The sequence below is a fragment of the Actinia tenebrosa genome, unplaced genomic scaffold (assembly GCF_029948245.1).
Source record: "Actinia tenebrosa isolate PJP-AT-01 unplaced genomic scaffold, QUT_ActTen_1.0 PGA_scaffold6__47_contigs__length_16458017, whole genome shotgun sequence".
Taxonomy (NCBI): Eukaryota; Metazoa; Cnidaria; class Anthozoa; order Actiniaria; family Actiniidae; genus Actinia; species Actinia tenebrosa.
Window position 1 is genome coordinate 2,494,013 of NW_028292583.1, and position 14,422 is coordinate 2,508,434.

General features: G+C 37.3%; 2 protein-coding genes across 2 annotated transcripts; one reads left to right on the forward strand and one right to left on the reverse strand.

The window, feature by feature from the left end:
* The first annotated feature begins 1,585 nt into the window (after positions 1–1,585).
* On the forward strand, positions 1,586–8,653 carry LOC116306013 (transmembrane protein 184C). The gene is made up of 9 exons (XM_031716041.2): positions 1,586–2,030; positions 2,717–2,753; positions 3,051–3,253; positions 3,511–3,585; positions 3,693–3,786; positions 4,513–4,625; positions 5,147–5,177; positions 5,878–5,946; positions 6,827–8,653. The coding sequence occupies exons 1-9, from the start codon at positions 1,798–1,800 to the stop codon at positions 7,172–7,174; spliced, it is 1,203 nt and encodes a 400-aa protein (XP_031571901.1). The 5' UTR covers positions 1,586–1,797; the 3' UTR covers positions 7,175–8,653.
* Positions 8,654–9,709: 1,056 nt separating this feature from the next.
* LOC148905837 (uncharacterized) lies at positions 9,710–12,010 on the reverse strand. The gene is made up of 2 exons (XM_089038892.1): positions 11,959–12,010; positions 9,710–10,612 (listed from the first exon to the last, which is right to left on the reverse strand). Exons 1-2 carry the CDS (start codon positions 12,008–12,010, stop codon positions 9,777–9,779), a joined length of 888 nt encoding a protein of 295 aa, XP_088895018.1. The 3' UTR covers positions 9,710–9,776.
* Positions 12,011–14,422: the final 2,412 nt, after the last annotated feature.

A 14,422-nucleotide genomic window follows, 5' to 3' on the forward strand; every position in this document is an offset into this window, starting at 1 on the left:
CCTTCGGTACGATGTACAGCCTTTGTTCAGCTAGAAGCGATTATAGTTTGTAATATCGCTACTTGTAACCTCTTACAAACCGCACGCAAATACAAAGTTAACTATCAGTTTTAGGAAGTTGAAGAATCTTGAACGCCAAGTGCGGTGACTGACACGCAAAACTCTAAAGACAACCGTGCTGTGTCACAGTACTAACTGAAGCACAGTCACGGGCTACCTTAATGTAATAGTGCAAAACTGTCAATTACGAGGAATCACGGAACAGGAAACAACTCCTTAGCTAAGACGGTTATAAGCGCCCTAAATCTTTAATATCGTCAATGACAAGGCTTGGGTATACCTGTACGAACGCCGTCGATCGTTACCCAGGTTACCCAACGTAAAGTTGATAGAAGATGCTTATCTACCTGTTTACCTTAATATAACAACTTGTATTTTCAATTAGTTACCTCGAATTTGATTTTGACGTCATAAACAGAGATAAGAACAGTAGCTGGAGACTAAACTATATGATGTTGAAAGGAGCTCCATCAACTGAAACACTTTCAATTATATCTCAAATCAACAATGACAACAGATTATCGGATCTGAATGAATGGAGTGGATATTGCCTCATAGATAAGGAACGTGTGCAATAGTGTCGTGATTCAAGATGAGCGGGATCTGATCATTTGATCATGCGGAGCACGGGACTTTCATACAGACAGGGACCGCGGAGAATGGGGGGCACACACACACACACTTTTTGGGGTGGTCCACGGTCCTTGAGAAAAGGGCCTTTCTTTGCGTGGGCCAGTGCAAGCCCGCGCCACTGCTTCAATGCTCGTCCCACCCTTGGGGTAAATCAATTAAAATTTCACACTTGAATTCAGTCACATACTTAATCTTCAGTTTATTCGCGTGGGATTATTTCACTTTTCACGGTACAGACTTGAGATCCCTTGGACGGTTTTAAGGAAGGAAGCCGAGGACATGCTAGAGTAGGCTAGACAATGGACAATATCCAGGCTTAGAAAAGAACCGATTTTGACTTCGGGATCAGTACGGAACTGAAAACATATTTAGTTTCTTTCCCCTTTTCTTATTTTCCTTTCAATGATCTGAGGTTATATTCGGCCACAAGTCCCCACCCTTCGTCTGTCCCGCCGCCGGCTCTCAACCACGTCTTATTTATCAATCGGTATCTTGTTATTACCTACTGCGAACAAACTCCTTGGGCACCTTTACTTCATTTTACACATACTTCATTTTACACATACTGATCCCTTGTATAAATGCTCCCACACATAATATAATCCCAATTAATGTTCATGTTTATTATCAATCAATCTGTTCATTAGATTGACATCGATGTCTAAGGGTTCTTGGAATGCACAAAAGAAAGAAGGAGTCCAAAATAAAGACGCTGTTCAACTCCAAAACTATGTTCCTTGATCTGCTTTATTGCACACCTGTCTTGAAAATAATCTTAACTGAAATATTTAAAGGATGAGAGCAATTCATTTTCATCGTTTCTCGTTCTTCTACTCAATAATAGCTCCTGTTTTGTAGCTCGCTTCATTCTCGGATTTCAAGAGTCGTATTTCATGGAGTTGTGCGTCGTTCGGGTAAGGTCGGCGTCTTTCCGTCCCATACGAGTACTTTACGAAATATGCCTACGAGTGATTATCGACTATAACTATTCAACGACCTTTCAAAGGTAAACAATGTAGTTGAGGTTTTTAGAGGCTTACAAATAGTTTTCTCCATGAAGATCCTCAAAAGCCATTCCATACGAGGAGAACCAAGTCCATAGTCATGTCGTGGCGTGCATGGATTCGTTCTGCGGTATTCTTTTCATATTTTATAGTTCTTTGTGTCGCTTTGCCTCTGTGTGTCTGGGAGCTCCACAGACAGGATGCTTCGACACACGTCGAGGCATGGTTTGTGGCTGGGATATTTGTGTTTTTGACGGTGCCTATATCTCTATGGGGAATATTACAGCATTTAGTGAACTACACAAAACCTGAACTACAGAGACGTGTTGTAAGGTACGTTGTATTTGTTTTTTACTTTTAATTGGTCTACATATAGATCCCATTAGTGATTTGCACCCTTAGCCTATGACTTGATTCTCTCAATGCTAGTAAAAGTTCTCATTTTAATGTGCCCAGATAAGAGATCAGTAATGTGTTGCTAAGGGCTGTTTCACACTTCAACATTCCATTCCATTCCAACAACATTCCATTCCAAGTCTCCATTCCTTATGCTTATGCTTTGTGCAAGCCCGGTTCACACTTTTGTTTCTTACCCTGATGTTTATGCTTATGCTTATGTTAAAGTGTGAACCAGCCCTAAAACAGCTTATATTTGCCCAAGATCAGGCAGTATCAGCTATTACTTTTCTTTTTTGCTAATATGCTCAGAAAAACTATAATCTGAGCAAATTGTCAATGTGCTACAGAGCCGTGTACTCCATCAATTTACCAGCTTAACTGGAGGGAGGGGGGCATATCACTGGATGGCTTATAATCAAGAGGGCATGTTTTTTTTATCAGTCAGGTAGCAGGTGGGCTTATCACTGGTGTAGGGGGGGGGGGGGGGGGTTATATCCAGGATTGTGTATACTGTAAAAACTCTTTTTGTAAAAACTCACAAAAAGTAACTTCACCGAAAGTCTTCTCATTATTATAAATTTTTTTATCTAACTCTGTATGATAATTATTATATTTTTCAGAATTTTATGGATGGTACCCATATACTCAATAGACAGTGTGAGTATGGCCTACCTATTTAAAGGTTATTGTTTTTATAACTCCACAAAATTGCTTGATTCTGATTGTACAAGAGGAGTACAATTAAATCCCAAATTGTACTCTGTAGAGTCCCAATTAAGTTGCTCAATTTTGTTGAGTGTATTATAAACAGAAAAATGTGCATTCTTCAAGTACAATTCAGAATTTAAAGATATTTGTGATGTTGGTCTCTATAGGAGAGCATTAAATTTGAGCATCAAGACCATATTTGAAATATATTATACCAACTTTGATGTTACTCACTTTTTATTTCAGTGGCTGGCCCTACGTTTTCCTAAATATGCTATATATCTTGATTCCTTGAGAGAGTGCTACGAAGCTTATGTTATCTATAATTTCATGACATATCTGCTAGCATACTTGAATAGAGAACATGACTTGGCGATTGAAATGATTGGGAAGCCACCTATAAAACACCACTTTCCTTTTTGTTTGTTTCCTCCATGGAAAGCTAATATGTAAGTACATTGGTTTTATCCTTGCTAACTTACTACAGTGCATTGACTGGGTTTTAACCCTTCTCCTCCTCCCACTTCAAAAAACAGTTTGAATGATTCAAAGGGTTAGAGATGAGAGAGAGAATGTTCTGGTAACAAAATTCTCTGGCTTAAGTTTCCATGATATTCCCTTTTTTATTTCAAAATTTAATGAAATCCCTACCTGTAAACCAGAAATAATTATGTTGGCAAAGATGTTTATAATTTATCTGCTACAGGCATTTTATCAATCGCTGTAAACAAGGTGCAATGTCCTACACAGTCATACGTATACTAACAACCATCATAGCAGTGTGAGTAGCATTAATTTTTTTATTTATTAATTCATTTGTTCATTCTTTCAATCTCTCCATTCTTTATCAAATGCTTCATTATTATTTTTTTTATTTATTTGTTACAGCTGCACAGAACTAGCTGGAAAATATGATGAAGGAAACTTGAACTTTAAGAATGCTTGGTCCTATATAGTGGTTATAAACAATTGCTCTCAAGTGGTAAGATAATTTGTTTATAATAATTTATACACTAATTTTAAATGTATTTTTATATCACTTATGGTCCTTTTCAGTGTGACTACACCAACCAAGACCACCCACCTCAGCCAAATTTTCATATAAATTAGACAAACATGATTGAGTACTTAAAGAATGGATTCTGCAGAAAATTTCAAATTTTTCCCTTTCATAGCAAACATTTTGCTTTATACACATATTTGAGAAATCGCTGTCGCACCAAAAGCCTCAAACAACAAGCCAAGACCACAGAGAATGCTTGTACTTTTAGCTGTAATTATTCATGGTGCATTTTCATTTATTGACTTCACAAATTGCTCCAAGCAAGGGTGCTTGAGATGATAATTAGTGTAGAGCTATAACCACTTGCATGAACTATGAATAAATGTGATCATAATTAAAAGTACCGACGTTCTCTGCGGTCTGGGCTTGTTGCTTGTTGCTCTTGGTTGCAACAACGATTTTTCAAATAGGTGTATATATGTTTGTGTGTGTGTATCATTGGATGTGAACAAGAATCAGTTTGAAATTGTCCAGAATTTATCACCTTCCTTTTAAGATTTAATTATTTTTTTTGGGTGGCAGCCTTGGTTAATTTAGTTGAACTGTAATAATTACTATTAATTATTAGGGATAAACAAGTTCCCTTTTGCTGGCAATAAATATCAACATGCTATTATAACTGCTCTTTTTAATATTTTTCTATAGTGGGCTTTATACTGTCTGGTACTGTTTTACAAGACACTGAAAAAGGAATTGAAGCCAATTAAACCATTTGGGAAATTCCTGTGCATCAAGCTAGTGGTATTTGCATCATTTTGGTAAGCCCTTGTACACAAAATCTTATTATTCTTAATTTCAGTTTGCTGCACACTTTAAAAAAATAATACTCTAAAAAGTGGATTAAAAATAAATGGATGGATGAATGAATGAATGAATGGATGAAATGTGGTGTAAAAGGTCCTCCCTTTTAATGCCCAAAACACCGTTACAGTTCCAAACTTTTTTACAAGTTGTTCAAGTTTAATTTTTATCTATTTGTTGTATTTACACTGCATGACAGTCGCAACTAGTACATTTCATATAGTATATATTTCATATAGTATATTTATATAGAACTTTATTATTATTATCATTATTCATTTATATATCTATCTTTTTTATATTGTTCTTAGTAGCTATAGATTTTTATATTTTTAAATATAAAAAAATTATTTATTTAGTTCTGTCCTCAATTAGCTTTATAGCTAAATATTTTGACATTATTATTATTATTATTTTTATTTATTTATTCATACATACATGTATGGTGTAGTTGAATATTACACTATCTTTTTCACAGGCAAGGCGTTTTAATAGCAATTTTAGTTAAGGTATGTGCTATAATTTTTAATACTGAAATACAGAACAATAATAGCGTTAATTTTTTTTAAATGCATATATATATTACTGATAACATGAGGTCCTTAGTGATGATTAATGAAATAAATAAAGGGAATTAACAATGTTCCCATAGAGTGGCTCCTCTTCTTACTGACCTGTTCCCATTTAGGGAGGGGAATTTAGGAGTTGATTCTTGGGGAGGGACGAAAACTGGAGGACTCAGACAAAAATCCTGTGAGCACAAGAAAGAACCAACACACAGCTCTTCTCACATACAACACCGAGTCCGGGAATCAAACCAGTGCTGTGTTGGTGACCCCAGGGGACCCTTATGGGTACATAACCTTTCTTTCTTGAGTGATAGATTTCACATGAGGTGAAAACTCCCTTGGCAAGAAAGTGTGGTTTCCTTAGGTAATTCATTCATCAGACCTACTGTAGTAGCTACTTAAGTGACCAAGATATCTCCAGACAGCTAGATTTTGACATCCGCCAATCAGGAACATGTCAGTTTCAAGCTGTTGATTTCATTGGAAGACAAAAACACAATGCCTTGAATTTTTCTAGTTATCTGGTTGTTGTCTGTCTTGTATAATAATGAAAATAACATCAACTAACATGTAACCATATAGACCCCTTGCATGTTTCTAATTATTTGTAACATGTTTGTTTTCTTGGGTTTTTTTCTAGGTTGGAGTAATTTCAGAAAAACACACTTGGGTGTTTTACACGATAGAAGACGTAGCTAATGGAATACAGGTAAACTGTTTAGCAATTCCTCAAAATTTTGTCCTATAAGTCAGTAAATAAGTAAATGGAAACTGGGTGCTAATCTGCAGCTCGGAGACTGGGCTAAACGTTGGGTAAATCAGCTACACTATGTGGAAATGCGAGTAAAATAGCAAAGTTCTAAATACTTTGACTTTGAGCTATCAAGGGGATGCAGTCCACTCACAAATTTAAATCAAAATAAGGCTACGTCTTCTGACACTTATGCGCTTTCGAAACGCTCCGTTTTCGTCTCAACCAAAACGCACCGAAAGTTGCCCGTTCACTTTAGCGTTTCCATAATGTTTTTAAAAACCTAAGCAGATAAGATTGGAAATGATGCAATATCATCTTCTGGGCATTCGAAATACATTGGGGAAGACGTCATCGTTTTCAAATGTCTCCGTTTTCTCTCTCCATAATAATAAGTTAAGCCCCCGTTTTAAGATGGCAAGGCCAAAACTCATCAAAAAGTATGCGTTTTCAAACGGACCTGAGGCTGACAGGGAAAAACTGAAGAATTCCTTTTTTTCTCGTTTCTCGAGGAATGTGAAGATTTTAAAGCGATTTCGACTGTAGTAGAATTTATATAGCATACAAGGAAAAAGAAAGTTTTCCCATATTCCATAGTTATCAAATGGCATCGAATAATTCAATCTTCCGACTCGATCCCCAAGAACAATCTTGTCCCACAAACAACTACACAGTATCGGTTTTAAAGAGTACTACGAAGATTAAGAGACAATTTTCTGTTATTTTCACAGGACAGTAAATAATAGAAACGATTTATGATCTTTTTTTTTTCATTTTTACTATCGGTACCCACACTAACAAGGTAGCAGTCTCTGACTTAAGTTTTTTTCCTCAACAGAATTTCATCATCTGTATAGAGATGCTCCTTTTTGCTGTTGCTCACTATTATGTCTTCTCACACACACCCTACCTGGACGAAAACTCCCCGGCTCCACCCTGCTGCGCATCGTTGGTTTCGATGTGTGACGTCACTGATGTTCGAGATGACGTAGTGGAACATGTTAGAACTGTGGGTAGCACTGTTAGGGGTACTGTTGTGCGTAATAAGAAAACTGTCGTTGAAGAATCTGCTCCAACTGTTCCCAGCCCTACCATCGCAGAAGAGAGTTCAACAGAACGTACACCGTTGCTTCTGAGAGACTTATCGCGCGACAGTGATGTAGAAATACACACAAATAATTTATAGTTTATGCTTCATGCCCGGCTACGCACCCGGTTCGTCTGCTGAGTACAACATAACAATTTTCACCTTTTGCAGCTACCACATGCAATGATATTTGCGCGCTTCAAATTTGTGACCCTCAGAAATAGAAGCAAAATCGATTCATTCTAGCATAATTCTGCTTTAAATCCAATGCTGGGCAAAATTGAGAAACTAGTGACTTTACTCTAATAATTAATAGTTAGTAAATAATTAATTAGTTTCGTATTTTTATTGCAATTGCGGGTTTTTATTTTCGATGGTTAATTTTCACAGGTTTCATGACACCTCAGTTTTGCAGGGACTTGACGTGATTTTTTGCCACTATTTAAGATCAGCTGGCAGCGGTTGAACTGCATGTGTAGCCGGTCTCTTTAGTAACCATATTTTTGTGATCTCATGTTAATTAAATCTTTATTACGCTTTATGAAAATTATGTAAGATTCGATTAAACTTAGCAAGCATTCTTATCACGTATCGAACAGATAGTTTCGTGCGCATTCTGCGTATCCATTTAGTTACAGCAAGTTTTATGTTTGACGTGGAAACCAATTTTTTTAATGTTTTTGTTGAAAATTTCCCAATTTTGTTTGGCCGACTTTTAGCATTCATCTCCAGGAATCTAACGCTTTGTGTAGACTGTGAGTAGCCTGGGGTTTTTTTCTGTCACCCTGATTTTCAAAGACGGATCGATGGTTAGACCAAGACGTGAACCGTTGAAGGGTGAGGGTTGAGACGCAGTCTCTTGACTCTTCCTACTGTTCTCCTCCTAAATACCAAATCCTATATACCGAAGCCAACACCAAATAGTGACCAAGGTACTCGCAGGTTATGCTGTGTCCCGTCAAGTTTAATTTCGATTAGTATTGCGCAAAGGAAAAGTTAGTTTATTGTAATAGACACCTTGCATGTAACGTCAAAGCAACTCAATTTGTTGAGAGCAAAACAAAAGAATTTCAATTTCATGTTAATTGGAAACCTATTGTTATGTCCTCTAAATTGAGCTTTATTCCGACGCGCTGCAAGGGGTCTCTCAGAAGGGCAGGACACACGATGTCATGCGCCTGTGACGTCGCTTGGGACGGGGAATGATCACACCATGTGACCACCCGTGCAACTGTTGCGCTCAACGTGGCATCGTGTGTTTCGAGCCTTAATTGCAAACTAAATTAGTGGTGGGCATACCTCCAGTAAGAGTAGGATTGTTGCAATTACATTTTAATGACATTTTAGCTCCATTTTAAAAGTGCGCAAGTCAAAATATTATATTAGTGACTCATTTTGGCAGGACGTGCGCAGTAATCACATAATCTACATACATAGCCTAAGGGGTTTTATTTCATAGACTAAGCGTTGAATTGTATATAGTTGATTTTTTTTTAATACAGAAATATGGAAATCGACAAGTCGAATAAAGAAATGTATATTTGAATGAATGAAGGAAAAATAAAAAGATTACATCAATAGCTGAAGAATACTTGGCGTACTGTGCAGGGGCGGATCCAGGAGAGTGAATTTACAACCCCCCTTTTCTAGCTGAGCAGTTATGTCTTCAAATTTCATAATTAGGAGTGTTATCTGTTTTTGGGGGGGGGGGGGGAGGAATGTGCAAAAGGGAAATGATTGGTGAGAAATAATGACTTTTGATATTTTAAAGTGCTTTGAAAATTGCATTTCTGTGAGTCTCAAATTCGAAAATTCCTGGGAGATCATGCACGGACCTCGATAATTGCTCCAGCCAGACAGACAGACAAACAGATAGACTTTTTTATTCGGTATCGTGTACAATAAAATACATTGACATTTTACCCGAATAAACGAAAAAAGATTTAAAGATTATAATTGTTGATTTAAAGTAGTTATCATAGATAACCTTTGGCGCTCGTTCATTGAAAGAATCACTCCCCCCCCCCCCCCCCCCCCGATCCGCGCCTGCTGTACTACACCCAACCGCCCTTCATAACAAGCTTTGTATATAACTGTGCTTGCGCACTCTTGTCAACATCAGCCTCACACTTCTTACATTAAAAAAAAAACACTTATCTTGCGGCTTTTCGCAAAATAGTATTATTAATACACCGATCAAACGAAGCACACAAGACAACATTGTTCTTCTTGCTCTTCGTTCTATTTTATCATTCTAAATCTTTTTGCTTATTTATTTTTTCTTTCTTTATAAATGAGGGACTACATCAACTATGCAATATCATGTGTTTCGTATTCATTATTGGAATGGTTTTTTACCGTTTTATTCCCATGCAGAGTTATTATCAGTTCAGAGATCACGTGACCATTCTCCACTGTCGGCATTTTCTGATAAAAGGAAAATCGTGTGGCAGATTTGAAATCATACTCTAGCCGTTCAATATCTTATCGTAGCCTGGTGTTGTGGTTGAATGAAGCAAAAACTATGGAAAGCGGCTTTTCAGTGTAAGGGACGCCGTGCCGTGAACATCCTGTATGTCATTAACGTAGCGGGTTACGTGCCCCGTCCACTCGTACGAAAACCACTCTACTTACCTGACAGTGCCGTGGGACAGTGGTTGCCTATGATCACGTGATCGTGGTCGATATAAAGTCACTGTATTTATGAGAACATTATTTGATTGCTCCATGGTGTCGTGATGCATTGATGTGAGTTCTTTTCCGCAAGTAGCCTTGCAATAATCATTTTAAGATTGTTATTTTCATTTTCCAGGAATGAAATTTTGCTGTGGATTAAGCCGTCTTTCAGACGCTTCGCTTCGCGGGATTTCCTGGCAGAACAGTTGTTCCTCAGGCGCCGTCTCCAGTACTTTTCGTCCTTCATTTGGTCAGGAATGGAGTGTTTGCGTAACGACTTGACCGTCGGTCTGGTTTTCTTGTTCTTTTCATCCGTGTAAGACGATGAATTATTCTTAGAAGGCTTTGAATTCCCCTTTTTATTGTTAATGGTATTATCTATGCTAGTATTAGGTGGTGCTATCGCATCCGGGACTGACTTATCGACTGGAATCAAACCACCCTGCATTCCTGGAATATCTGAATCCCGCCTGGCATGTTGGTGGAAAGCACCTCCTTGTACACTAAAACTACGAGCCACATCGCCTTCGACGGGACACGGGACGGTACGGGGTAGATATATTGACTTCATGCAAGACGGTGGAGGGGTAGTCTGCATGGCTTCTTGGTTGATGTACTCTTCAAGGTGATTGGTGTTCTTGCTGTACTCATTTGCATTCTGCGTGGGTATGATGGAATGCAGGTGCACGTGTTCCTCATCAGGTATCACGCCTGGCTGCACAGTTGGTAAGTCGAAGTCTTGAGGAAAGAATATCTCTGGGACGTCAAACTCTAGGAAATCTAGTCCGTCAGTCGTGCTGCTTGGGGAACTAATGTCGCTGTCATAATCACTAAATGAACTATGGCTGAGTGAACTGAATTCTGAGATCAAAATAAAGGAGAAATGATCAATGTAAAAGATTGTGTAATGCGCGTGAAGAATGATTATAGGGATTCAAAATTCAACAACAATTTATTGATTTGTATAACCTGCTTTCATGTGCTTTCCAGAGGCTATGATCGAGAAATTAAGTTAAGTTTTCTCGCGCGTCGCCGCGGGGCACCGAATTGTGGCTTGTGACTTGATCAGAACCTATTGAACAGGTTTTTATTACTTTATTTAAGAGAGTAGGGATTGACTAGTCTTCAAACTATATATATAGAAGTTAATTAAAAAGGACACGGCCAATCACATATACTTAATAGCAAAGAGGAGCTTAACATGACAGCTATTTACTCGTTGCTATGACAACGGTAATTTATTAATCTAAATATTAAGAATCTCTAACCCTCTGGAATAAAAGCCCTTTAAAGGGTTTTTGTGTTGGTTTAAATACAGTAAATACAATGCAATTTAACAAAAAAAATTAGGGAAAAAAAATACGCATCAGTGAATTCAAAATAAATTGATTCATTGAGATGATGATTTGGATGCAAATGAGTGCCCACGCATTCCTCTACAAAATTTTACCCAAAAAAATATCTTGTCCTGACAAAAAATCTAAATACACGAAAGCTGTCACTCGCTTGAATTAGATTAACTTAATCGACATTTATAGCTTTAAGCAGCTTAATGATAGTAAACTGTCATACTAGTTAAGATAAGTTATTGGTTATGCATGACTTAGATTGGTTTTTAAAAATCATGGCTCATTTGAGATACACTGTCCTCACCCTTAAGCAAAATATATATACATCACCTTGAACATAACATAGCCAAAAACGCAGAAATCTAAGTGTATGTCAATGTAAGCTTAACGTTCATATCTTCTCCGCATTGCAAATTATGAATATAAAGGATTCTATTTGAATATTTATTCATATCAATAATCGAGTTACGTATGAAAATGACTGGACTTTAAACCCTTATTTGACTGAAATTTTAGTCTCTTAAAAAATTGAGAGAAGCATTAATTCGAGGCAACATCTTTAATGCATAGCGGCTTCTACTGGTTCATTCATTCCTGTGGGTTTTTATAAGGATGCTGTGGCGCATATTTACAATTTGATTGCTTAAGTATAGGTATTTATTGATCAGACGTTTTGCAAGCTGTACTGCAATCCTTCGAAAAAAATCCTAGAATTCAAGTGAAGTGCAGTGAGTGCGCTTATGTACCGGTGACCCTTAAAAACGGAACCAGAATCGAATTCAGAACTTATACGATACGATATCCTTTCGTAAGAATTTTTTTTAGTTTCAAAAAAAAACAAAAATGAGTAATTCTTACCTGACAAGACGTCTAATTGGCTGTGCCCTTGCAAAAACAGTTGATTGTCCATGAATGAGGTTGGTAAGCAGAGAAGATAGACTGGATGGGGTTACTGACTGCACATACGATTCTCCCAGCTCGTTCGCCCATGTGTCTAATTAATACTAAGTCGACTGTTTTTTTCAGTTTTTCTGATTCATCATTTATATAAATATGCAAAGGTTTTTTCATTGTGCTGTTTTTTTAGTCCTGTCGCCCACGGGACATACTTCATTAGTGAAGAATGCAGTTTTGTTAAACGAGTATTAACGGCCCCAAGGGGATCAAGTACTTCAAGTACTTTAATTGAACCGGTCGCGCATGCATGTCAATGCCTTTGCATTGACAAGATGTACACAGTCTTAAAACAGCATGCATCATGATGCAAAAACATGGTAACAATTCAATGAAAAGCATATATAGATTTCAGCTGTTTAATTTTTTCTTTTTTCTTTTTTTTTTCGTTTAATGCAGATCGAAAATTAGAATTAAGTTTCGCGCCGTTAGTTTTCCTGGATAAACTTTTAAACCCTGGTGATGCAACGTGCCAACCCGAACTAATCTGATTTATATAAACACTATTCTGGTATATAGCCCGGCAGTAAAACTCACTACATTAACATTATATCCTTTTTATATACATAACTAACACAGGTACTTACGGTTAAACTGATGCCTCAAAAAATCTTAGCTATTGAAATTAATAATTCAGTAACAACTTTATTATTAGTAAAACAGGTGTGAGTGAGTTTCGGGGTTACTGATAAACTTGTGGCCCATGTTTCGTACTATTTACATCAAGTATATGAGAATATATATAAACTATATATTTGTACTGCAGTTTACATCATCATAAAGTTATACATATTAAATACTGATTACTAATGATATTATTAAGAAAGATCATATCGACAACAGTCCAAAATAACAGAATACAATATCATATTCCAACCTTGTTTAAAATATAATGACATATCTAAAAGTATTGCGATTCTCCTATGTATATACCTAATAATTATGACTTATTTCGCGAGTACGGCTAATTAACAATTAGCCTTGCTGTCCGAATGGGCACGAGTCAATAGCCCATGAAGTCGTAAAATAAAGATTTAAAGTTTAAAAGCATCTAAAGAGACGTACCATGAGGCCGAGAGGTATAACTGCCTTTAATAGCTCCGAATAAATGCATATAAATAATGTTGAAATTAGGTTGAAAAAAATTTTGGGGGGGGGGGGGGGGGCGGGAGGTTTCAAAACCGCTTCTTTTCGTTAATAAATACTGTATTTATGTGTAGCCCAAGGGCCACATACATTCGTTTTAATCTCTTCGCCGTTTCTCAATATTCAAAGTTTCAGATCTTTTGAAAAAGAATCAGCATATACTGTACTTATTTCAATAAAGTTAGTCACCAAAAACCTAGAAAGCTGTGATCGCTGAGAATCATGGGGAAAATTTCATATTCAGCAAGTCAAGCTTTTTACACAAACTACAGCAGTTGAGGATGCTCAGAGGAGGTGAGACTGTAACTGGTAAAAGATCTCTGGTCCATCCAAGGGAGCACATTAAAATTTTGTTTATGTAAAGAAAGTTATTATTCTTGGTTGATCTATCGAGCGCGCGCAATCCATCATGTGACAGGCGTTCCTCGTAGTGTTTTGGTTTCGGCCGATCCGAATGGCTTACGATCGTGTAAGGAAGGGAATGACGAGTGTTCTTTAGGGCTATATTCTTTTCAATTTCAATGTTTTTGTAAAATAGTGCCCCATATTGAGAAGCTGGTAAGGCTGACACTAATAATCCGATCACCTGGGCAACTTCCCTTAAGAAGGTTTACTCTTTTGTAACAGGCACTGGCATGCTGAGACAATTTTGGCTGTTCTGTCTTGTGTTAGATACACCCTCATGACAGTTGAGTCAAGAATAAAGCCAAGAAATACCAGTCTCTGACAGGGTTGCAACACTGATTTTTCATAGTTAATTACAAACCCAAGGGGCTCTAGTAAATTCTTAGTTGTATCAATGTTATCTTTGCATTCTGTTTGAGAGTCCCCTTGCAAGTAGGAATCATCAATGTATCCTACACTCAAAAACCCTCTCCCCCTTAGGGTACTAAATACAGGTTTGAGCAGTTTAGTAAAGTACCTTGGCGCACAGGCTAGGCCCATAGATATTCGTCGGTTTTCGGAGTAAATTCGCTAACCCGACTAAAGCAAGGAACGCCTGCCATGAAGTGTAGCGCGCGCACGTAAACAAGAACTACAAGGAACGCCTGCCATATCTTAGAATACGTGCGATAAAATCGAAGATAAACCAACACAATCAAAATTTTAATGTGCTCCCTTAGTACATCAACAGTTATCAAGCGGTTGAAACATGTAAAATGTATCTACCCATAATCCTTGCCGGTCTCAGCTTTGTAGCTTTCCCGGTGACTAACTTTAT

Excerpts from the sequence above, each read along its gene's own strand:
- LOC116306013 (XM_031716041.2), top strand. The coding sequence starts at position 1,798 with ATGTCGTGGCGTGCATGGATTCGTTCTGCGGTATTCTTTTCATATTTT. Across the intron at positions 2,754-3,050 it reads CCATATACTCAATAGACAGT|TGGCTGGCCCTACGTTTTCC; the intron begins GTGAGTATGGCC and ends TTTTTATTTCAG. Across the intron at positions 3,787-4,512 it reads TAAACAATTGCTCTCAAGTG|TGGGCTTTATACTGTCTGGT; the intron begins GTAAGATAATTT and ends ATTTTTCTATAG.
- LOC148905837 (XM_089038892.1), bottom strand. The coding sequence starts at position 12,010 with ATGGACAATCAACTGTTTTTGCAAGGGCACAGCCAATTAGACGTCTTG. Across the intron at positions 10,613-11,958 it reads CCAATTAGACGTCTTGTCAG|AATTCAGTTCACTCAGCCAT; the intron begins GTAAGAATTACT and ends TTTTGATCTCAG.